Source organism: Perna viridis, chromosome 2, assembly GCF_037379345.1.
Source record: "Perna viridis isolate PV_CMFRI_1.1 ecotype Kerala chromosome 2, ASM3737934v1, whole genome shotgun sequence".
In the NCBI taxonomy this organism is placed as follows: domain Eukaryota; kingdom Metazoa; phylum Mollusca; class Bivalvia; order Mytilida; family Mytilidae; genus Perna; species Perna viridis.
In genome coordinates, this window is record NC_142446.1 from 28,441,111 (window position 1) to 28,467,982 (window position 26,872).

The 26,872-nt window shown below is 31.6% G+C and overlaps 2 protein-coding genes across 12 annotated transcripts in view; one reads left to right on the forward strand and one right to left on the reverse strand.

Moving 5' to 3' along the window:
* The first annotated feature begins 1,445 nt into the window (after positions 1-1,445).
* Positions 1,446-15,503, forward strand: LOC148624348 (DNA polymerase eta-like). The gene is made up of 11 exons (XM_088567132.1): positions 1,446-1,568; positions 4,180-4,323; positions 5,704-5,838; positions 6,310-6,488; positions 7,781-7,950; positions 8,306-8,409; positions 9,015-9,134; positions 9,948-10,071; positions 10,819-10,884; positions 12,170-12,342; positions 13,281-15,503. The coding sequence occupies exons 2-11, from the start codon at positions 4,199-4,201 to the stop codon at positions 14,305-14,307; spliced, it is 2,223 nt and encodes a 740-aa protein (XP_088423258.1). The 5' UTR covers positions 1,446-1,568; positions 4,180-4,198; the 3' UTR covers positions 14,308-15,503.
* A 3,053-nt stretch (positions 15,504-18,556) lies between these two features.
* Positions 18,557-26,872, reverse strand: part of LOC148624349 (ras guanyl-releasing protein 3-like) — a 52,921-nt gene continuing 44,605 nt past the window's right edge. For 8 of the 11 annotated variants that reach the window (XM_088567123.1, XM_088567124.1, XM_088567122.1 and 5 more), the window contains one exon: positions 18,557-26,774. In XM_088567123.1, the coding sequence (XP_088423249.1) occupies positions 26,604-26,774 (171 nt within the window). In that variant the 3' untranslated portion in view covers positions 18,557-26,603. The remainder of the gene's footprint in view (positions 26,775-26,872) is intronic. The other 3 variants (XR_015919685.1, XM_088567130.1, XR_015919686.1) reach the window with 3 other exon arrangements.

Sequence of the window (26,872 nt, forward strand, 5' to 3'; positions counted from 1 at the left end):
ACGATGTTAGAACTGTCAAATTTGCGAAGCAAATTTTTGGTCGTTCCCTCCGCGGGACTCGAACTCGTACCGCTGTGACATCTATGTATATATATGTTGTGACATGCATCATTAATTTGATCCTCTATCCTACATAATAACACCTAGATGAACTGTCCCGTACTACCATACATCGTGTACTAAGTTACAGCCCTAGATTAATCCTACGAGGAGGAATCACCCGGCCAGCGAAAGCTCTATTTTTATATAGCCTAGCTGGCCGAGTGGTCTAGGGCGCTGGACTTAGTGCAGGCGGTGTTGCCATAGATGTCACAACGGTACGAGTTCGAGTCCCGCGGAGGGAACTACAAAAATTTGCTTCGCAAATTTGACAGTTCTAACATCGTTGGGAATTTTTCAGACTTTTCTATATATATATATATTGTTTTTTTGTTTGTTTGTTGTTTTTTTATAACTTTTTAAAGAGTAATCAAAGGAACCAAGGTTATAGCGGTAATCAAAAGAATGTAATTCAGGGACAAAGACCAGACATGGAAAACACACATACACAACAAAGAACATAAAGTAACTAAAATCATACATACAAAGTAACAAAAGTAAATGAGCAACTCGGACTCCACTAAAAACTGGGAGCATGGACCAGGTGCACCGGTAGGGTAAGCGTCCTCTGCTTTTCTAGAAACACCCGCCGAGTTGCTCATAAAAAGTCAAGTCCGGGGTAGACAAACGAGGAAAAGAAAACTATGACCCGTTGAATAAATCAGTTTTCATGGTGCTGATGGATACACCATAACGATCCACGAGTTCATGATGACGACCATAAAAAGAGTCTAAAGTAATTCATTTAAATTGCTTTTAACCAGGGACTATGTAATACGAATGGTAACAGTAATATAAAATCCCTGTTATAATATTTAATGTGTACCACAACTACTTTCTTATAATTAATTGAATGTCGGAAATATTACCTTAATCAGGGAGTGTAATATAAAGCCCCTGTCATAACATACATTTGGTATATGTATATATTCATTTGTAAGATATTTTTTGAACACGCGTAAATTCTATTATTTGTTAAATAATGAAAAAAAATCTTGGTTTCTTCATTTCTCCGAACGAAAACCGGACAAACTCGTATATAGAACCGGCAAAATAGTAAAAACGAATATAATTGGCTATTTTGCCGAAGCCGGCAAATAGACACTGCCTAAGATAATTTCGTCTCTATTACGGATACTGATATTGACAGACTGGGCTAAGTACGTATAGTATACTATTACCTCTTATCTACTTTGATCCAGGGATGCAATTGTTTTTCCTTTTTTCGTACGTTATAAGTACTTTCTTGTATACATATTTTGGGTTTTGGTTTCACCACCTTTCCATTAATCTTTTTATTGGAGGAGAAAAAGGTTTTTTTAAACTGGTTTTCCATTCCGAGTTGTTGCCTATTGGCGCCAAGCTCTTAATAGGACACAAGATAATGCACGTAGTCACCAGTAAAAGTCAGCGGGACTTTTAAGTTGCCCCTGAAGTTGCATAACTTAGAATCACAAATTCACCTCTTGGTAAAGTAACTCATTTTCATGTCTGGATATGTTTTAATTACCACTATAAACAAATTCATACAAAGAAAAACACTTATAAATTTTATTATCCATATACCATCAATGACAATGCCAATGGCATCATACAGTGGAACATGCTACCATCATCTGCAGTTCTTTGTACTACAGCAGATCACCACAACTGCCCTGTCACAAATTTTCTAAACAGCAAGACATGTACATAGTTTAAAAAAATAAATAAATCACTTTTGATTGAGAAAATATTTTCACTGTATTAGTGTATATAATATGATGAAGCATTGAAGGTGAAACCTTTTAACGCTTCTGAAGAAACATTAATTAAAAACAACTTTGTCAGCTCTGATTTGATACTTTATATTTATAACCTTCAAGTATGGCAAATTGTGTAATTATATATGTTTGTCCTATAGCATTATACTGATTGTCATGGTCTGATATGTCTATTGGGCGAAATGTCCGGCATTAATAAGGAATTTTTAGTTGTTATGGCCCAAGATGTCTTTGGGTCGAATTGTCGGGCACTGGTTAAAATTATGGTTCTTATAATTTGCGAAACGTCATAAAAGATTTCTTTTGTTGCATTTAGTGTCGCTTCATTCTGTTTCATTTTGTATAGTTCAATTATGTTTTTATTACAATTTGATTCATTTTGTCGAATTGACTCATTTCGATTCTTTCTTTTATTGATTATTTTCATTTCGTTTTGGTTTGTTTTTCGATTCACAATTTTTACAACCTGAGAATTATGGGTAATATTGATTACGTAATTTTCATAAACATCTGGGTGCCATACTGCAGACTATAAGGCCAACCCTATCTTGGAAAAGCTATGATTCAATTTGTATTTTATTATTGAAACTAGCAAATATTTTCTGAGACTGGTTTGGCTCTCAGTCGTGCATATACAAGTATACACAAATGAAGCTGCCATTATGCTGTTTTTCAGCTCCTGAAAATGCAGGTACAAACCAGATATTGATGCTTTTTCTTGCCTTAAGTATACAGAACCAAGTTGATAATACAACCATAAATGCTTCCTTTGGGAGTGTAATATTTTTTATCACTTATAGTAAAAGTTCTTTTTTAAATTAATGTGATAGCCACACATGCAAACAGCATGTAATACAATGTAGTCAGTATAATGATTTGAAGATAGAAAGATAGATAATTATGAGCTCTACTTTGAATACCAGAAAATACATGTACATTGAAATATCCAGGAACAGACAGCGGGATTTTAAAGTTTAATAATGACTATTGCTTGGGAAACAAACTTGCAAGCCCTCTTTTTACTTCTGCATATGTTTTTATTCATGAGCTATACTTTGAATAATCCATTTTGGGATATAATGTCTGGAGTGATTTTCTGATTTGGCTGCCCACTGATTATACTTTGAACAACAGGTTGGGAACAAACCTCAAATAGTAAGGTTTACCCACAGTTAATGGTACTACCCCTCATATGGTGGGTTTTTTATCCATTACAAAAACTTAGTTATCTAGATGTGAAATATTGAGTGAGTGTAGTAGGTTAACCCCACTCCTGTGCCACCAATAAAAATTCAAAACAACAATTGATGGACACGTTTATTTCTATACATGTAGCCTAGATATTTTTAGCTCACCTGGCCAAAGGCCATGTTAACTATTGCCATCACTTGGCATCTGTTGTCGTCGTTATCAATTTTTCAGAACTCTTCTCCTCTGACACTACTTGACCAATTGGCACCAAGCTTGATATGAATGTTCCTTGGGGTATCCTGCATAGAACTGATGTGGGGATTTTAGATTCATCAAAAAGCATGCCCACCGTTACTAAAAATAGAACATAGGGGTCAGACAGTAGTTTATCCCATATATCTCCAGAACCGTTAGGTTTAGCTAAATTCTGACATACTGTAAACGTGTTCATGATGCGATCAATCTAAGGACAAATATTTGTTTAGCCATGTTGGAGTTACTGCCCTTTTTCAACATTTTTGCTATTTTTAATGTTATTTCTTTAAAAAATCTTCCCCTCTAATACTACTTGACCAAGTGAAACCAAACTCGTGAAGAATGTTTCTTTGGGTAGTCTGCATAGAACAATGGTAGTGATTTTTGATCCGTCGAAAAACATGGCTGCTGTTACTAAAATTAGAACATAGGGGTCAGACAGTAGTTTTTCACATATATCTTCAAAACTGTTAGGTTTGGCCAATTCTTTCAACAGCTGAAATGATTCCTATTATTAGGACTACAAAAGTCTTCAGGGATAAAATTTGTCTGACGACTCCTTGTAAGAGTTATTGCCCTTGAAAGGGGAAAAATGACTTTTTTTTCACAGTTTTCAGCCAATATCTTGAAAACTGATTGATAGAAAGAAACTTTAAATTGCTGAAATGATCCTTATGATAAGTCCTACTAAAGTCTTCTTGAGTCATAATTGTTGGACAACTCTTTGTTAAATTTATTGCCCTTGGAAGACAAAATTCAACCAGGTGAGGGATTCTGGCTCCTGTAAGCCTCTTGTTCATATCTTAGGACTAAAAGTAACCATGTATATGTGTGACCAAAGAATTTACTCACTTAAATATTATTCTATTTTCAGTGTTTGTAGACTGAAAGATATGGATCGAGTTGTTGCATTAGTTGATATGGACTGTTTCTATGTACAAGTGGAACAAAGACTAAATCCTGAATATAAAGGAAAACCATGTGCTGTTGTTCAGTATAAAACATGGAAAGGAGGAGGGTATGGGTTAAATCTATATTTAATTTGCCACTTTAAACAGAATTGTCTAAAAAGTCATCTTTGTGTGCCAATCATTTTACTGTCTTAACTGAATTGTCTGACAATTATTTTGTGCAAATGTCTTAATCATATACAATTGTGGCAGCTTAAAGCATGTTGGTTTTTTTTTTTGGAACACTTAAAAGAGATATTGACCCAGGTTTATAAAACAAGCAGATTTAATTGTTTAATTACATTTCTCTGTGGAAATTTTAAAGCTGCATGAGCTGCCAAATTTGTTCAGTTTTGATTCTACTGAATTTTGCTGATTCATTGAAATAAGTTTGTAGTAATGCAGTTGAAGCAATAAATGTCGATAATACCTACAGAATATTGTGAAAACAATGTTTTATTAATCAGATCAATATCTCTGATCTAATTATTTTTCGCCATTACTTCTGAAGATTGCCGACAGGACATACACCTGGGTTAAAAATACTTAACCTTGAAAAAAATAACAATAACGTATACACAGGTAAGCACGTGTCTTGTTTCAAAAGGATCCATGTGTTATATTTTCGACTTTTTTTTATGGACGGCTTGAGTCCGTCAGTCTTCCTTGCAGTTGAATAACCACTTTCCCTTTGCAATCAGATTTGTTATTAAAGAAACAACCCTTACAGCACATGCACGGATTAAGGTCACCAGAAGTCACATGCATACAAATTTATCTAGGTCGATTTTCTGTCTTGCAAGACAACAAATATAAAGACACCAATTTCATGTGTTTAATGGATTTTATTTGTGGATATCAAATAAAATTATACAGGAAAAGTACAATTTAGTAGAAAAAATTCAAAGTTAAGGTATATTTCAACAGAAACAAAACTTTACGAAAATGACAGCTAATGCAGCTTTAAGAATTTCCCATTGAGTGAGTTTCTCTACATCAAGATATTTTTAAACAAATATTTTGGTATATATTTAATTTTGTCAGGTCAAGTATTTGATTTTGAATATCCTTTTTTTACCTATTAGATATTTGACCCGTTGGTATTAACTCTGATGATTTTGCTACTTAAAACACTTTTATCGTGAATGTAAACGGCTGATGTCAGCTGTTCAATATCACTTGTAATCAAAATGTTAGACGTGCAATATAAAAATTATGGGTGTGTCAGAAATACATTGTTTAAATGGAAAATTTAAAATATGAAATAATACACATTGTCAGAGAACCTCTTGTATAATTGACATGTATCTCATTAATTAGACCTTCAACTCTATCACAGGATCAACTGTGGTCACCATGTAATTGGTGAGATTTCATTGTTAATTATTTATAAATGGTCATCTGCTTTTTTAATGCAAACTTTTAGTACTAAATACTATGTGATGTAGGATAATAGCAGTTGGTTATGAGGCCAGAGCATGTGGAGTAAAGAGAAACATGTGGGGTGATGAGGCTAGAAAACTATGTCCAGATATACATTTCTTCAGAGTGCCAGAAGTGAGAGGGAAAGCAGATCTTACAAAGTGAGTTACTGGTGACATATACATGTAGTTTTGGCTTAACTAGAGCAAGGAATTTTTTGGAAAAACAGTTACAATGAAGAAATAAAAAACTGTAACTCAGAGATCAATTTGACTATATTGTTTTGAAATTTGTTCTTTAGGTTCAGCATGATGAGTTGTCAATAAAAAAATGTGTTCAACTTTTATGTTGGTCTAACATCAAGTCCTTGTTAACTACAATGACCCTTTAAAATCTGTTGGTGATATAACATAGGCATCAATGTCCTTTGAACAAATTTCTTAAGTTTTGAATATTTCAAATTAAAATTAGAAGTAACAACTGAAAAATATATCAAAAACAGTATATGTAGATACCATTGGAATGTAGCAACAACTTAAGGTTTCCTTATATATGTATTTTGAATTATATTGTAAGGAAACACATCTTAAAACCAAACCAATACTTAATTAATGTGTTTTAACCATTTATAGATTTCGTGACGCTGGTAAAGAAGTGATCACTGTATTAAGTGGATTCAGCAGCTGTGTTGAGAGAGCTAGTATTGATGAGGCCTATATAGATTTGACAGAAGAGGTTAAAAGGAGATTAAAAGATAAACCACTCCAAGAACAGTTACAGAATACATTTATTGTTGGGTATGAAAAAGAAGGTAAAGTCAATGATAATAGTGTGAAGCTATTACCTCCTATAATTTAAATGGTATTTTACATGCTGATAATATTCAATTGTTTTGGGATATTCTTATGAAAAGAGTCCGAGCGGTAGTTCTTTCCATAAACAAAATCAATATCACAAACACGATTACTATATAAAAAGACGATTTACTAAAGCTTCAGGTACAAATGAATATCAAAGCTTGGATCGTCCACCACTTCTTTACACATAAGAACATGTCATTTACGGCAATTTACAAAGTGTCCATCTTTAGAACGTTGTCTGTTTTGCTTGTGTTATCCCTTAGGCGGAAGTTTACGTCATTCTTCATTCTCCGTTTCAGGAAATGTAATAACGTCATTTAGGGAACGTTAACATCAGGAAAGGCAGAATCACAACAGATATTAACACAACACTGCAGACAAAGATGATTCTAATTTTTTAGAAAACAAAATTTGTAATGATTTCATTTTTGCCTCTCTAAGTTATGTATATTACACATTAATACTATTATTACTGCACAATATATTTCTCTAATAGGTTACATATCTGTGTTTAAATAATACTATCATCAGTACATAATATATTTCTCAAGTAGGTTACACGTTTAAATAATTATTTTAGGAGAGCAAGTCTTTGATTCGAGTGTAGTCAAAGATAGTCAGATTTGGTGATTTTCTTTTTGATGTGATAAATCATACCAAAGTCTTAAGGTTTTTTTGTATTTTAAAGTGGGATCTTGAAATTTAGTAACAAAGTTTGCTAGAATTTATGTACAGGGGGCCCCAGGGATGGATTCAGTATCATGATGTAGTATTTTATACCCCGCCACACGAATTGGTGAGGTATTATGTGGTACCCTCCAAAAAATTTGTGTGGTAATCCCTCCACAGTTTCCAGATGAAAAGTTAAGAAGATATTGAAGAATCTTTTTCGAACTTTGTATTGTTATTTACTACCATAAAATATAGATCATGTTTGAATTTCAGTGAGATCAGATTATTTACACCATGAAGTTGTTTTTACCCCCAAAATTCTTTTGATGAATTTTAGTTATCTTTCTTTGAAAAGGAAAGAATTGTGGAAGTTGTTCCCATGTGATGGTTTGTAATTTAGCATGTGTCAATGATCATTAGTTACAACACAATGCAGCAGGTATCATTTAATATCCCATTAGATTTCCCTTTTTTCCACTAGATCTGAGCAGGCTATGCTACTATAAGTATTTTTTAGCCAGTTGTAAACAATTAATAGCATCCTTGACAGAAAACTACACTAATATTTTAGAGAGAACTAATGCAATACAATCATGGTTAGATTCAGTATATGAAGGAGATGACTTCAATAACATACAGGATAAAAAGTTGGCTTTAGGTGCTTTGATCTGTGAGGAAATGAGAGCAGCTGTATATGAGGAAACAGGATTTAGATGCTCTGCTGGAATTGCCCATAACAAGGTTGAGTACCTTTTCAGATGACTTGAACCTAAGGGAATGGTTCTTTTTGAGTTATACCTTTATTTTTAATCTTTAAGTCAGACTCCTATGAGTGCCTTAATAAATTCCTTTCAACTACTGGAAATGATGTAAGAAATGCTCAGCCGAATTTTCTATATGATCTTAATTCAAGGCCCTAAAATTACAATAGAATCACTGAGACATCCTTGATGCACCTTAATGTTATTTCATTGTGAAATTAAATATTTCTTTGATTTTATTTGATCTTTTACATGTCTTTCTCAGTTTAGTATGTTTTATATGCCATATGCTATGATCTTGTGTTATGATGCTAAGCACTTCAGTTTTTTTTCAGATGTTGGCCAAATTAGCCTGTGGGATCAATAAGCCCAACAAACAGACAATATTGCCTCATGGTTCTGTTCCTGGGCTGTTTAGTTCATTACCTGTTTGCAAAATGTAAGCTTTTGTTTTAAGGTTTTCCACTTCATTCAAGATGAAAATGTATCCTAACTTCATATCAAAATTGAAATTCAGAGTGGATGACCAATGAGCACTATGTTGATACTGCAGTCAAAGTAAAATTAACGTGTCTTTTTTTGTTTTGTTTTTTGCCCTATTTTCTCTGAATTTCTGTAATAAACTTTGTGATGTCATAAATGTTAAAAGTGCACAATTAAGCCATCTTACTCTATAAGTGAGGACAAAAGCATGATGGGTCTCTATTTTCATTCTTTCAGTTTTATGTAAGTACACATGTAGTATAGTTTTCAGTGGTGTTAATAAAACTCATTTCAAATTCATTGTCAGTTAATTTGTACACTGCTGTCTAAATTCAGTGTCAGTTAATTTGTACACTGCTGTCTAATGAAAGTATGTCAGTCCCATAATTGTTATCTGCAGAAACTTTGTGTCTTGACTGACGGCCACTTTATGCCTACTGATTGGTTAGTATTTTTGGGTGTTGGAAGCATAAATGTTCTGTGGATACATTTCTTCGAGTTGAAAGTAGTGATATAATTTTTGTTGTTTTAAAAGATGTACAAACTATTTGTCTGTTTTAGTCGTAACTTAGGAGGGAAGTTAGGGGAGACTATGGTAGACGAGCTGAAGGTAGAATTCATGGCAGACATTGTCAAATTCTCATTGCCTGATCTACAGCAGAAATTTGGAGACAAAACTGGGTAAAATCATATTTGATGCTGGATTTTCAGCTAATTATGAGTTAGCAAATGGAACTCAAATATTTAACTCCATGTCTTTATGTATGAAAAGTGATAATTCCCAACAGTGATCCACAAATCAATACTTTTAAAGTACATATGTAATATGAAACATCAAAAATAATTTGTCAACCAAAGTATTTGTTTGTTTTTCAATTCATCATATTGTAAAAAAAACGTGTGCAAGGAATAACGCTGATTCATTGTTTATTTTCTGAGTAAAATGTGACTAACTGTGATGCATTGTAATTAAAATTTTGTGAACAGTAATTCAAAGTATTAATGCAATGACTGCTAGTTTTGAAATTCAGAAGCAAATGTTTATAGTCAATTTTAAGTAGGAAAAAGTGAACCTAAGATCCTCAGTGTGTTTGTCGTTTGAGAAACAATGAGTTGATACATGTTTAATGGTTTTCATTTATAACAATAGGCTATCATGGTAGTAACATTAACAAAAGTCAATTAGCATTTTGTTTGCTATAATCATCATTAAAGTGCAGGGTTTGCACTGTAGGTAAACATTTCTACTTCATTACACATTTTTTAATTCAAAATTGTTTCATATTATTTCAATGTCTTTCGGATAGAATGATAAACAGAAGCTTGAAACAAAATAAAAGATGATATACAGTGAGATAAAAAATTTGTAAATACAAAGCAGATCCATTGCTATGTAGAAAATAATTGTTTGTTATCTTGCCTTTGTGCTCATTTATTTTAAGTATTGAGTAATGTTTACTTCTGATCTATTTGAGCTAGTGTTTCTCATTGTAGACACTGGATTTATGAAGTATGTAGAGGAATTGAACATGAACCTGTATCAGCCAGACAGCTACCTAAATCTATAGGTTGTAGTAAAAACTTTCCTGGTAAAACATGCCTTGACACAAAAGAAAAGGTAATGTACTTTATTTGTTCATGTTTTCATTAATAATTGTTCAGCCCCCAGTGCCACCAAAGTTAAAAATAGTTAAGTCTGTGAAATCCTTAACTTCCATTGTAACTCCAATCAAATGTCACTAACAGTTGAGATTTTCTCAGACTCAAGTAATTTTGTGGCACTGGGGCCAGGTTCTTCAATGTGTTTACTGAAACTGTAATTTAGGTAGTTTTAATGGAACACTTGTTAGTTTCCCTTTGATGTTACAGTAATGATTTGTCAGCACTATATGTAAGGAAATGAAAGTTAAACTTTCAACTTCACACATAAGTCTATATTAAATATTACTTACATAGCAGCATTTATAGGTTTGGATTACCCAGAGTGGCCTTTTTACACAAGACACTCTTTGCTCTCCACACTATTACACTGTATTTCTTAGACATTTCTAGGAAATAAACTGCTTTCTCATAATATATAACTTCAGATTATAAATATAAGTTTTTGAGGGGTGAGGCCTTATTTGCCTAGCTTATTTGAAAAATGTTTTTGTTTTGACCCAGATAAATTTTCATTATTTTAATTTGGCCATGAATCTCTTGGTATAACTCTTGCTGTGCCTCATTTACTTCTTTGAACAGTTGACAGGAAAATGAGGCATATTTAATTACTTGAAGAGCAAACTTCAAGCTACAAGTTGAAAATTGAACCATAGAAGTATTGGTATAAAATTAGTAGCACATTTACAGTTGTTTGAAATTTCAGGTTAAACATTGGTTAAAGGAGCTATCTGAGGAGGTTGTGGAGAGGCTAGAGAAAGATAGAGATGATGTTAGTACTGAACCAATGAGAAACGTTCTTTAACGTCGGAAGTCCTATAAAAGACTTCCATGCTAAGTTTCTGAGCAGTTAGCACTTCAGCCAGGAAAGTGCAACACTTTCCTGTAAAAATTTTTTGTGGATACTAGTGGTAGTTTTCAAAATTTTAAAGAATTTTATTGATTCCGGAAAAATAAAGACTTGCTCCCAAGGCAAAAACACATTTCCCTTAGTTTTTTTATCAGTGATATTTCAAAAATTTAGGAGCATCAATATAACCCAAAGATTCTAACATACCAACAATGGTAGGGATTTAAATGGTGCTTTTTGAGGCTTTATTGTAAAATATTAATTGACAACTTGGTTTAAGTTGAACAATGAAATATTAAATGGATCAGTTATTGTTTCAGATATTCGTAGTCATTCTTAACAAATCAAGTAATTACAGTTCTTAAAGTGGTTAATTAGTAAGAAAATTAGGTCAAACAAATTATATACCAAACCTGGTGATTGTATTAAATTTACAGAATTTACAGAAATACAGAGTTTAAATAAAAATTAATCTCAGTTATTGAATCATTTTCACATTTTGACCAAGAGTGAAAAAAAACAATGGTAAGGTTTAATGGTTTTTCATTGTTCTTACTGCCTGATATTTTCTATCTCATGCTACTGTCCTGACACAAAGAATAAACAATTTCTAGTGACACAATTTTGCCAAGTCGACTGACATTGCAGATAGGCAGAATAACACTTATTTAAATGTCTTGATGGAACATTACATCTTGTCCTATTGGACTCACAGTGATATTTTCTGTCATGACTTCAAAATTGTTGTTATTCTGGTAACAGGCAATGCTAATATATTATACATTTGAAAGCATATCCTTTAGTAAGCAAATCTTTTGTTCAAATTTTCTATTCTACTTGGGTTTTTAGTCATTAAGATTTACACACCACTCAGGAAATGTCACAATATCAATAGGCCAGACTGATTTAGATGATAATAGTGCCCCTCACCAAAGAGGTTATACTGTTATACCCTTATCTGTGTTTCCATCTGTAATAATTTTTCCCATCACAGCAGCTTGAAACTTCAAAACATTCTCTCTGTAGGTATGTCATATGATGGGATCCACTTTCTGAAAAATTCAATGGCAACTTATTTTTTTACCAAGGACTTTGTTTATTTTCCTTATATTGTGATTGAAAGTGGGGGTATCACTAGTGAGCCATCACACACAGATTACTTTTTTTATTGTTATTTTTTGTATTGTTTTTTTTTTTTATTCTACAGAACAATCGAAGCGCTAAGTCTATGACAGTGAGTGTTAGGTACATCTCTAGTCCCTCCCCTGTTTCTGTAAGCAGAGCCTGTGGTATTGTAAAATATGATGCTCTAAAGTTTGCTGAGGATGCATTTCTCCTGATACAGAAACTCAATAATCTTCCTTTATATCAGTCTGCATGGTCAGTATATTATATCACTCGATATCATGCTACTTTCGCTTTGTTTTCTCTACTTCTTTATTACCTTATGTTACCATAAAATTATACTTTGTATTTTGGCCTACCATTATTGAGGTATTCATCTAACTTCATAGAAACTACTTCAATCACATGAATTTGAGAAAAAAAATATGAAAGAAAGTTAGTGCAAAATGATACAGCAGAAAATAACTTAACATGAAACTTTTTTCGATTAAATAACTCCTAAGAAACTGAGAACTATCATTTAACTCAAAAAGAAGAACTGTTAATTCCAAAATTGTGGAATACATTATTAAAAAAGTCAGTGTGTATTTTTTTTAGTTCCTTCCACTTTATTAATCAGTTAAAGTTTTTAGTTTAATACTTCTCATGTTTTTTTTTTTACACCACCTTGATAGGAAAAAAATGTACATCATTTTTACCATACCTTACTATTTGAAAATGAAAGCGCTCCAAATTTTATAACAAAAAAGAACAGTTATGGAAAAGGAAATTGAATAAATGTTACACTGTATGAGTTAACAGTTGTTTTGTTCATTTTAAGATCACAGAACTAAAATTTATATTTAAGTCTTACTGTCCTTAACATCACTAAGATCAGTGGTATCACAAACAGTTAATTATTGAGGTAATGGGGTGTGATTAAAGAATTCCTTTCTTTTTTTACATTAAAGATAAAAAAAATTCAGAAAGTTTGTTTTTTTATTTCATGCAAACTTAAGTTCCAACAAACCCTTCTTTGAAGAGTTGTCTGAATTACCCTGGGAAAAAAGCACTTGCCCATTCATTTCAAGCCACTGTTTGGCATATGCTTACTTTGTCAGTGCATTTTAGTAAGCCAATTAAACTGAATCATTATTGTTATCAATAACATAAGAATTAAATACAATAATCATTCTGTAAAATATATTTTACAGGTCACCTCCAATTCTTTGCCTTGGGATTTCTGCCGGTAAATTTGTGGAATTTAATGATAAAAATCAGTCCAACATTTCATCATTCCTTGGGAAGAAATCTTTATCTTCTACTCAAATAGTGATGAGCACATCAAATAAACACAAGCCTACAAAGTCATCTATTCAGTCATTTTTTAAGAACAAAGTTTACCCTGATGACAACAGTACTGTTGACTCTTTGAGAATTCAGGAAGAAGAAAAAGACAATCCCTTCCATCCAAAAGGAAGTATTCAATCATTCTTTAATGGTAGATCTTCAGTTAACAAGGATTTAACATCTTTTACAAATGAAACAGTTGATTTAAGCACATGTTCTCCTCAGCCAGAAAAAGACTTACAATTTGGTAAAGAAATTTCTGTTACTGGTAGCTCTGAAAGCAACTCAAAAAATCTAGAAAATGCTATAATACTAGATAAAAAATCAGGTTTCTTTGCATCTAAGCTGAAACAAGATTCTTATTCTGAAGTAGGTGAAAACTCAAATGACAGTGTTAAACCACGTCAAAATACGAACATTTCAAGGAATATTGATCAAATTAAAACCTCTAATGTTCATTTAGGAACTAGTACAAATGTTGGAAAGTGTGATAATGATGATGTCATTTTACAATCCGAAATGCATATTGAGATAAAATCTGACAAAGTTGAAGCTAAAAAAGATCAAAGAGATGTCAAGCAATATGAAAATAAGACATCTAGTATTGGTCATTTTTTCCAAAATAAAGCAGTACATGAAGAAACCAAAGGACCTGTGGAAGATTTAGTAACTTGTGAAAAGTGTGGAAAAGAGCTTTTAGTTTGGAAATTACCAGAACATCTTGACTTCCATGTTGCTCAGGAGTTACAGAGAGAGTTTCATGTTGAGACTTCCCAAATAATAACAGGGAAAAGAAAAAGTGTGTCATTGTCACCAAATAAGGCCAAGAAAAAATTAAAGAAGACTGATGATAAAATTAAACCATTAACTAACTTTTTTACTAAAAAATAGTTCTTTGATTTATTATGGTACAAGTATGGATTGAAGTTGTAGGAAGACTCCATATTAAGGATAATTTTGAAAGGCGAGAAGGGATTTTTGACAGTTTTTAGCCAACATCATGAAAATTGGAAAAGGTAGAAAGAAACTTTCACTTGATGAAATAATCCTTATGATAAAGTCTGTAAAAGACTCAATTTATGATTGAAGTTGTAGGAAAACTCCTTGTTAAGAGTTATTGCCCTTGAAAATTAGATAAATAACTATTTTTGGTGTTTTTGGTTTATACAACATATTTTAAAAACTGTAGCAGATTGGGAAAAGGTTTCAATTGCTGAAAAATTCCTTTATTCCTGACATCAAACATTGGGTTTCAATTGGGTGGTTCATAAAGGCCTCTTGTTTCATGCAATAGTTTCTCAGTCAAGCTCTTTTCTCCTTTTAGTAAATTCTTTATGGACAACAACAACAAAAAAACATTACAGGAATGATTTACAATTTAGTTTACTGATACAGGATTTATGTACAATATTTAGCTTGTCCAGAGTGACATGTGTAGATAATTGATGTGTCCAGTGAACACATTTCTATTACTGTTAGTTTTTGTTGGTACTACAAATGTATAATGATGATCAGTTGTAATGATTTATAGATAAAAATATGTGCAATTCATGTATGTATAGTCACAGGTTATTTTTATAGGACTGATTAAAGATTTATTGCTTAATGAATTGGCTGTTCCAATTTGTGTTGTTTGTTTCTCATTAATTATTTTCTATACTTCATGTATACTAGTTGGCGAGTTTTGAATATGCACAAAGAAGCAGGATAGTTTGTAGTGCCACCACATAATATATTTATATTGTATATTTTTAATAGATATTTATTATCCTCTTGATGAAATGTTTCTGACTGTCATGATTTGGAAGCTCTGTAGTGAATATAGAAATATTTCCAGTCTAAATTCCTTGATACATGTACTTAATGAGAATCCCATGTTTTCATGCCAAACTGACCTCTATTTTATCAGTGTTACACATTTTTTATAGTATATACAAATGTAATATTAGTAAAATTGTTACACAAGTTGAGTTTTTATAATTTTTATATTACAGTTTATTAGTCTGCTGTATTACATGTGAAGCTAAAAAGTTATATTGTGCAATTTGTGAGTTGGTAAACTAGAATGAAAATTTGTTAAATTGAAACCAGCTCTTTTAATTTGTCCGCTATGTTTATTGAATGTAGGAACTTAGTAAATAATTACAAGAGCTAGTTTAAATTAGATTTGGAGGAAGAAAACCCAAAAGGAAATCAGGAAGTAGGAAAATAGGATGCGTGAGAACTTGGCCTTAAGTGGGCAGGATTTATTTTCATACCTGCCTAACCCCACTTAAATGTTGGAGGTATATAGTGATCGTGCTTTTATGTTATCAGTATGTTCGTCCTTTTGTCCCCAGTTTCTATCTCACCACTGAATGGAATTATATGAAACTTGAACACATTGCTATTGTGCACTTACTTTTAATTTCCATCTTAATGACTTCTAGGGTTTCCTTTATTGTCCCGCACACATAAGCATAAGAGGGACATGGTAATGGCAAGCATCCATCCCTCTGTCTATCTGTTCATAAGATTTTTTCGATGCAACTCCTTTGAAATGTCTTGATGGTTATTTTTTTTAATATTTGGTGTAAGGTTTTGTTTTGAAATGTAGATGCTATTTGATTCAGCAAATTTGTTAAGAGTTGTGGGATTTAGGCAATTTTTAGCATGTTTTACAATACAAAATACTTCTTATTGATCTATTTTTTGCAGATCAATTTTTTGGTAATGTAATAAAAAGTAATCATGATTACACCACTTTTTCACAAAGTAATCAATGTCATATGATTACTTGTGATAATTAGATATAATGATTACTGATTACGATAACACCATCCTGGAACAAAAGAGGACCTTGTGGGCTCAACTGCTCAGAAACTTGCGCTACAATGAATGAATTTAAACCATGTATCAGTTTTCCATTACTTCTTAATTTGAATATCCTACTCTTTCCACTTTAACAACAAGCCTGTTATAATTATATTTCATTAACTTAATCTGACACGGCAGGGGACTTATGGTGATACCAAGCCATCTTGTTTCTTGTTTCTGGAGAGGAGATTGAAGGTATCACCCAGTGGATTATTGTGAAGAAGTTTTCATGTATGTTCAGTGACAATTTTTTAAATGACCAAGAATTTTTATGGACATATAATATGATGCAGGTGTAACCTGTAAGAGGACAAAGTTGAATATTTGCAATTTTAAGAATTATCTTGCCTGTAATAGTTTGACATTAACTAGGATTTAGTTTTCTTCATAACTTTAAGGTGTGATCTCTAACATTTTGTTTTTGTTTAAGATAGGAACTAGTAACTTTTTGTTACTGGTTGCTGACTAGGGTTTTACTACACATATTTATGTTATCCATTTAGATAACTAGTATACATTCCTCTGGTTAACTGCGGGCTCTTAGTGTTTCTCAGGTCAAAGGTTAAATTTGTATTGGTTTTGTTTTTTAAAGTAAATGTTCCATGTAACACTGAAGTTATCTCCTTCAATAACTCTAGATATTATACTTCCATGGTTTTCAAGGTCAGTAATTCCTTGGTCTTTTTGTATGTTTTTACAATAGGATGATAATCGGTCTAATTGAATTAAAAAAAACAAGACTTAACCATTAGGCCATAGAATTATGAATACTCTGACCGATGCATTGCTTTTGCATCAATTATGTGAAAGTGCTATTGTTTGCGGGGTACCAATTTTGGTGGTTTTCGTTGGTAGGCCAAACCACAAAATTTGGTTACCAACGAAAAGGAGATTTCCATTGATGTGTATACTGAAAACCTCAAACCACGAATTCAAAAATCCACGAACTTGTGTTTTCTCCCAATCCACGAAAAGTGGTATCCACCAATAAAAGTACTTTCACAGTAGTATATCATTTGTGCCACATATTACACCAAAAGTAAACTAGACATTGCCCATAGCAGGAATAATATCCTCTGTGGCCTGTTAAACGCTGGGGACCAATGTGAGCATATGATTCATATTGGAATCAACTTTTATGGTGGATAGACTAAGCACTTCTGACACACAATTTCTAAAGAACCCAACTCCAAACAACAATCAATACAATTTTTTTGTTGAGATCAAAACAATAGGATATGACTAATTCCTGACAATATGCAAATCTTCATATGATAATCTAACACTTGATTGAGTTTTGTAACAATCCTGCAAGTTGTGGACAATGCATCAGACCAAATTTTGTTGACAAAATATCTTGGTTCCAATAGTCATCATTTCTACAATTGTTGTCCTAACATAAATTCCTGACAATATGACATCCCAATATAGTAATCAACACCCGACCAAGTTTCATAATAATCCTGCAAGTCATTGTGGACAACACATGAGACCCAAGTTTTGATGAAAAACACTGAAGATCAACAGACATCATTTCTACAATTTTTGTCCAAACATAAAATCATGATAGTTATATTCCATCCCACAAAGTTTTATAACAATGCTACAAGCTGCTTAGATTTCTGGACAGACAGGGTGAAACATATATACATATGTACCCCTCAAACTTCCTTGGCAGGGGGAATAATTATTGTATTTGCACCAATTACAGGTGATTTCAATATTATAACATACATTGTATTACTTTTTATATCATAATTTAATTGTATCTCTTCGGGGTGCCAGCAGTATCTGTTATCCCACCTCACCATGGGGAGGTGGAAGTAAGAATGTTAAAATGGTTAAAACATTAAAATTGCATTTACAGCATTGTCATCTTCAAATTATCATATATATGATTTGTCATCATTTTTCAAAATGTTGAGACTGCCAAATATTCCTTCTATTTGTTTTGGATTATGTCGATCTTGACACTTTGAAACTACACGAACATATACAATTTATAAAACCAAGACCTACAGTTTTGTATTAATACAAAAGGTTAAAACTTTATTAATCTTCCTTCACCTAACGGTTACTTGGAAAATTGCACAAAGGAAATAGTTAATCTTTGGCACAAATGAAAGTATCAACCTTGTAGTGCAAATGAAAAAGTTAATACATGTACTTAAAAAATTTGAGCAAACGCACGATGCCCACTCTAACAGTTTATAATATTCAAGGCAATAAATATTATATCTATATTTGTGACATAAGTTGATAACAGTTAATTAAATACCTCAAATAATTATTTATACTCTTTATTTGATGCCTTTTTGAACAAGTTTTTGCACATCAACAAGATTTCACTTTGAAACATTTGAAAATGTCTGACTTCAAGAAAAAAAAGAGGAAACAAGTTACAATAAATAGATCTATAACAACAAATATTGCTTCATAATGTTATAGATTCCCTTTTAATGGTACAACAAGATGCTTTGAGCTCACAACACACCTCACTCACCTCACTCATCTTTATCATCACAAAAACGAGTATTGCACACCAAAAATCAATTATCTTGCACACAATGTACGACCTGGTTATACCCATCAAATGATTAGAAATACAAGTGCTGTCAATTTTTATAGCAAATTCAATCTACGAGTTGACTTCCTTTAGAAACCAACTGACTATACATAAAAAGTAAAATGTGTAATCCTAATTTGAAGTCATCCACTATGTGGAATCTATTATGTCATAGAGCTTGCAGATAAAATTGGACAATATATAAAGAAAATCCTGAAAATTGACACACTGTCATCATTTTGTTTAAAAATGAGGTATACATTGTTGGTATTATATAAACATATCAAATATACTGTCAAATCATATACATTATGATTAATTCAAAATTGTCTGAAAAACTATGGCTACTTAAAACTTGTAAAAAAATATGGCAAGTTTTAGATAAATAGACCTTTGTGTAGTTAGTTCTGAATTATTTTGTTATTGTATGCAGTTTTTTAAAAGTAGCATGGATCAGTATTTTTGTAATTCCAGAAACTAGTAGCATGAACCAGTATTTTGAACACAAAGCAAATTGCACAATTTTCAGTGGCCATTTCATCACTTGGAATGGTGAACATATTGGAAAATAAATATGTATTGTAAACTATAGGAATGTATCAGACAGATGGAATATTTACAAATGAAGCTATTTACATTCATATCAAAATACATGTAGAGCACTGAATATACACTGGTATAAAATATCTCCAAGATACGTACAGGGATCCAGCCCTAAGCACTGTTGCACTTGAAGATAAAGAAAACTTATGATAAAATTATGCACCAAAACAAATAACTATTGGTTTTCAAATATAATATTTATTAACATAGAGCATGGTTTTTTTCTAAGTATCAAAGACCATTGAATAGATAGGCCTGGGTAAACATTTCTCTTAACAGAAATAATTTGTGTTTGAGAGACCTAGGGTCCATTTCATAAAAAATCTTAAATTTTCTTGTAAACTCAAGGATTTGGGAAATTCTCAAATAGAGAATTTTTTTAAGGAAATCCATACCTGGTATAGTTGGTTTTTATTTCCACCATTGAAAGGTATAAGATCAACAGTTAAGACAATCGTCTTAAATGCAGAATATTGCATGATCTTTTACTGTTATCATATGACATGTCTTTTTTAATGACTTACATGGGAGAAAAAAAAACAGTTTTGAGACCTCATTTTCTTTTATAATTAGTATAATGAATCTTACTTCAGACATTAATAAAAATAAATACAACAGCAATATTCAGCTAAAGTCTTAATGCTTTTGAATAAGATTTTGAAGACAGAAAAGCAACAGGTATCAACGTATTTATTCTGGCGTGTCACTTTAAAAATACAGGGAAAAAAGTGAATGCAGACTACAGAGTTATTAATAACAAAAATAAAATATGAAAGCAGTATCAACACAAACAAAATAAATACCAAAACAGAATATAAACTAATAAATGAAAAACAGTTGACTAGAAGGTACAACAATAATAAATATATGATTTGTGGATGCCATTGATTGTTCAGTCACTCTGGTTTTGTTCTAAGTTTGTTTCAGTTTCTATAAAATCAATTACCCAGTAATCAATTGATAGTTAAGAAAACGGTACAATGTAAGGTTTCGATTCAAGACAGCTTTTGATCAGTCTTTCAGCTGGAAATATACATCATATATTAATAATACCTTATAATAATGTCCAGCACATTTATTATATATTGTTGTGTGGATAGTACCTCTATTAGTTGGTCTCACTAAATGCTTCCATTTAGTGGTAATGAAATAATGAGATGTTTTAATATAAATATTTGAATTCAAACTTAACTAAAGTAATCATTTGATTTTACAGGTAAGGTGTCAGGATAAAATTTGAATAAAAATCATTGTAAGAATAATCAAGGAAAAACAATTGGTCTTGTTACAAAAATGTAAAACAATAGGCTCCCACGAGCCTGAATTGCTCACTTAGTAACATTTTTGCCTTTCAAGGGCAATAACGCTAACAAGGAGTTGTCCGACAATTTTGAGTCAAGAGGATTTTTGTAGGCCTTATCATGAGGATCATTCCATCAATTGAAAGTTTCTATCTATCTACTCCCAGTATTATAGTTTTCAAGATATTGGCTGAAAAGTCAAAAATGTCATTTTTTGCCTTCCAAGGGCAATTACTTTAACAAGGTCGTCCAACATCTTTAATCCAATGCAGACTTTAGAAGACCTTATCATTAGGATCATTTCAGCAATTGAAAGTTTCCTTCTATCTGTTACAATTTTCAAGATATTGGCTGAAAACTGCTAAAAACATCATTTTCGCCTTTCAAGGGCAATTACCCTAGCAAGGAGTCATCCGACATCTTTGATCCAATGCAAAATTTTGTAAGCCTTATAATAAGGAACATTTCTGCAATTGAAAGAATTTGGCTAAACCTAATGGTTTTGGAGATATATGCAAAAAACTTCTGTCTGAACCTGATGTTCTGTTTTTTTAGTAATGGTGGCCATCTTGTTTTACAGATCAAAAATCTACACAATGGTTCTATGCAGAATACCCTTAGGAACATTCATAGAAAGTTTTGTTCAAATTAAGTGAGTAGTTTCAGAGGAGATTTTTGAAAGTAATGACATTAAAAATAGCCAAAAAAACATCAAAAAAGGGCAATAACTCTAACATGGCTTAAACAAATTTACATGAAAATTTACCACAGGTAGATCTCACCATTCTAAACACTTTAACTACGTTCAGAATTTTGCTAAATTTAACAGCTTTTAAGATATATAGAAAAAACTTCTGTCTGATGCCTATGTTTTATTTTTAGTAATGGCTGCCATGTTTTTGGCCGATAAAAAATCCCCACATTAATTCTATGCAGAATACCCAAGAAACATTCATATCAAGTATGGTTCTAATTGGTCAAGTAGTTTCAGAGGAGAAGAGCATTGAACAATTGTTAACGATGATGGACAACGATGACGATGATGGTTGCCAAGTGATGGCAATAGCTCAAGTTAGATGAGTTCAAAAATCAGGACAGAAATTTTAATCAAAATCAAATATAGGATAAAATAAAAACTTTGAACAGTGCAGCTCAATACAACTGTAGAAATAACAATAAAAAATATAAAATTGATCCTTCAATATAAAACATGGTTGTTTCTAAAGTGAAAAAACACTTTCATTGTCATTTGAAGACAGTGGTTTTCCATTTGAAGTAACAGATAATTATTGAATTACAGTAAAATGACTAAAAATAAAATCACAATCACTAACAGGGTTTGCTAAGTATTGAAATAATTGAAATTTCTTGAAGTTTGAAGTATTGGATGCTTCAGAAAATATGAACCAAATATAATTTCATTATTCCATTGAAGTTGAGAAAGCGTGAACCAATATTCTGATGTTGAAAAAGTATAATTTTTACTGTTTTTGTAGGAGATGAAAGAAATGTAAAATTTCATGGTAAATATTGATTATACATAATATTTAAAAAATGTGCAGCCCACTCAAGGTCTATGAAACTAAGTACATGAGTACATAAAATTCCTCCACCAGTAACTTGTTATGGTGTGACATCTACCAAATGTACATGTATAAATTTTGGAATGTCATTTAATCCCAATGACTGAGCAATATAATCATATATATAATACATTACATACATGTACATGTATAATGATAATTTACAATGCTATGCATTTACAACAACAAAGCAATTTACAACTTAACAAAAATGATGTCAGACTCAAAACAAAAAAAATCATATAATGCAAGACGATTTGCAAATTTACAGAAACAGAATTGGTTGCTTTTCATAGTGAACAATAAGAAAATTTTCATCTATATTTCTCATTTTACTGGAATGCTTATATTGTATTAATGATCACAGCTATCACAACTTTTGAAAGGTAGCTATTCTTTTAACTCCCTCCTTTTGACCTAATCTCCGTCTTAAAATATGGCTCCTTGGAGGGAGATTTACTAGGCAGTTTTACTTAGTTAACATCCCTTATTTGAAAAATCATACAATATAGAATTAGTTTTGTTTAAGATTAATTTGGAAAGTTTTACCACACTAAATTCCCTCTTAAAGGATTTAAAAGAGGGAGATCTCACTTGAAAGTTGAGCGGTATGTATAATATTCATGAAAAAATGTATGTTTCATCACTGAATCCTTATTTTAATTTCTACCCACTCTCCACTCATCAAGGTTAAGACTTTATATTTGTTTTTCTTTAGAAAATATTGCAACATAGACATGAGCTTGTGAAAACAATTGAAACCTTGATCAGGTTAAGGATTTGTAAACAGTAATAAAATTATTCATAGGTGTTAAGTCTCCTGCTTTTGTTGAATGCCTCCGAATATTTCATGAAAAATCTAATAATATCCTGCTTACGTGCCCCTGTCATAGCAGAAGATCTCTCCCTTTTATATGAATTTCAGCTTAAAATCTAAATCAATTACTCAAATCCTTGTCAAAACATAGTCATATCTTGAAGTTATATGATTACTCATTATACTAGATCTATGTGGTTTTGGAAGATGACTGGTAAGAATAAAAGTGGGGCAAAGCTTGATACGATGGAAGAAAATGAACCCTGATCCGGCAAGAGCATGTATTGACAATTTGACAATACATGGTACATCTCTGATTTTGATTTGTGATAATATTTGACACAGCTTAGGTGTCTGATAGAATGAATGCAGTTGTCAAAAAATCTAAATTAGCTCCTACAGCCAAATATTGAATATTTAAATACATGGTTAAATTTAGCATACTAAAGAATCCTAAGAATTTAATTTATGTTGAAATCAAACAAAGTTTTAATTTGGTCCTTTAGGCCTTGATGTAGACAAATTAAAAAAATGGACAAAATTTTAAATCTATAGTATATCAAAGCAGGCCTGTTAAGTCTCACACATTTTGTGTAAGACTCAAACAATTTGAAGCTGATTTGGTGGTATTTTACTTTGATCTTTCAAAGTTTTGGCAAATCTCCCAAATTTGAGTCCTGAAAGCTTGGCAGCCCTGTAAAAAATTCCACAACATAAACTTATTTTTGACCCTGATAAGGGCTTGCATGTTGTTCATCTTGAAAGTAAAGCTCAAAATCCAAATTGCAAATACTAAATATACAGAGATATTTAGCATATATGAACTGAAAGCATTTGAAGACTTGAAATGGAGCTCCATTTATCAGGTGAAGAAATGAGGACTTTGTATTAAGTGTTAATTTTAGTCCCTTTTGTATCTTATTCCTAAAATAAATGAACCACAAACCAAGAAAATCAATTCCAACCTTCCTTCTATTATTGGTAACTTTGAGGTACACCAGCATAATGATCCTTTCACATATACTCAAGTTATAGTAAGATAAAAAAAACCAAAACAAGCGTCTAAGGACAACAATGATCACAACACCACACCATCATACCTATTAAATTCCTTCTCTTTGGGTCAATCTCCCTTATTGAGAAAGTCTCCTACGTGGGAGACACAAATCTCCCTCTTTCACAAATTTCTTCCCTCAAAATCTCCCTCTTAGCAGAAATATTGCCACAAATTATATGTTCTAAATAGCTTGTTAAATTGATATAAATACAATGTTTATGTACCATAATAATCACTGAGAAGCAATCAACAAATAATTAATCCTTTTGTTGTACTAATTACACAAATTTTGATTAGAAACTCTGAGTAGATCAACAAGATTATCAAAGATTTATATCTTTCTCTATCTTTGTACTCCGATTTTTTGGTTAAAATTATCCTTTTTTTCTGCAAAAAAGGTCATCACACTATCTCACTCATTGAAAAGCTGAAAAGAGGGAGGTCTCCCTCCTTGACCATTTAAAAGGTTAACAGGTAAAAGTTAAATATAACATTAAATATCACACATTATAAAAATCAATCAGTATGCAAAACATACTTCAAAAATATTTATTTACTATGATACACAGTAATAAAAAAAATGGTTTATTAAATGCAGGTTTGACTTAGTTTAGAATAGGTTATAGTTAAATTTCAGAATTAACTTCAAAAGATGACTGGTTTTACTTAGACTTAGGTGACATTTTTTAGAGTGAAGACTAGATTGTAGTATAACAATATTCAGCTTAATCTGTAGAAAGACTTCTAGTCTTTAAAAAAAGATGGCAAATCAGAGGGTTAAGATTGGAATTAAAATAGATATGGTATGAAATATGCAAAATTCTGCAAAAATGGCTTGTTTTGTTGAAAAAAGACTGGATATTACTCATTAAGATGTAAGTAAGATATGCGGCTTATGAATAAGGGTTGTAATTGATAAGACTAAGGAAAATCCAATAATTTTTTACTGGATTTGCTTGATAAAGTGTTAAGTGACTGCCTTGTTAAATTTCTAGAGTTAGTAAAATAACAATAAAACATAAAGAAAACACTAGTATTCAAAGTTATAAAACTTTCTGCCCTAAATTTAAGTATCCTAAGTGTTTGGTCCATGATATACCATAATTATAAAATAAGATTACCACAACCTTACATGTTATATATTGAACAGAGGTATCTTTGTTTAATACATATAATTGCACTGAATTGCTGAAACCAATCATGTGGTAATACAGTGAGACCTGTCTAAACCCTAAATAATCCAAAACCCTGTTTGAACCAAACCCTAAATAATCCAAAAAACTGTTTGAACCAAACCCTGAATAATCCAAAAACCTGTTTGAACCAAACCCTGAATGATCACAGAAACTGTCAGAACCAAACACTTTTTAAAGTCCCTTAAAATCACTTTTAAAAGTATTTAGAATCTTTAATTGATAAACTTAACACATGTTTCAACTGAACCAGTTTTTAAAGACCAAAAGGGTTTAGACAGGTTTCATTGTACATTATAAACAAATCAAAACAATGTTAAAAACATAACTGAAATATAACAATCAATGAGCACCTCAGCTTTCATTGACTTCATCAACAAAACAGTAATACTAATCATAAGTTTTGTATTATATGTTTCATTCTGTAAAATTGGAATTATTCTATAGTTTCCACGTGAATCTCCTTGAAAGAGCTGACCCATGTCATTGTCATATGACTAAAGTTCACAGGTCACAAGGTCAAATATCCACATATGTTTTGATACAAAATGGAAGATCTATCACACACTTGCTGAACACAGTAAATAATAATTACTGTAATTCCTTTATCCAGAATTACCGCATCATAATTTTAATGCATTTTTGGCATCAACATGATTTCCTGTTTTCTGCGAAAATTCAGTTCCAAAATGCTAAATAATGTATTCAAATATATTTAAAAATATAACAAGATATTTGTTTGATTGTTTAGAACTTTCAACAGTTATGATTATTTCTTATTGCTTGTTCATGCTTGAGTGCAATTTACTGAACCTGAAAAGGTTCCATGAACTGCACTACATACTTCAGTATGTTTTCAGTGAAATTGTGGTCCAGATAGATCACCCTATCATTAACTGACTGATTATTACATTCACTCCTTACTTTGTCTATACTGTACTCATTTGTTTCCTTTACTTCAGTATATACAAGGTGCTAAACTATCATAAGCAGCATTTAAATGTCATTTTTATCTCTATAGTACACAGAGTCCAATACTATCACATTTCACAATGAAATTCTAAATCTCCATAATAAATGGAGTGGCATGTCACCACATTTCTGCACACATCACAAAAATAAATAAAATGGAATTATTCAATCTCCATATAAAACAGAGTGCCACTTTACCACAGTTTGATATCAAGTTATCACAAAACAGATGTTTGTAATCAAACTTCAGTGTGACGTGGCATTTTTAACTGGTCCATTTGTTCGATGATTGATGTCAATGTAGTTTTTCGAATCATTTCCATTTGTGATCTCAACAATTTATTTCTATCCTCGCTTGCCTGTAACCTCTTGTTAAGATTTTTATTTTCTTCCATCAACTTGTTACTGGTCTGAAAAAAAAAAAAATACTTAAGTCATGTGATTTTACTTCAATGTGACTGCAGTCACTGAAAACTACATACATAATCTTTAAAGAAATGACATGGAA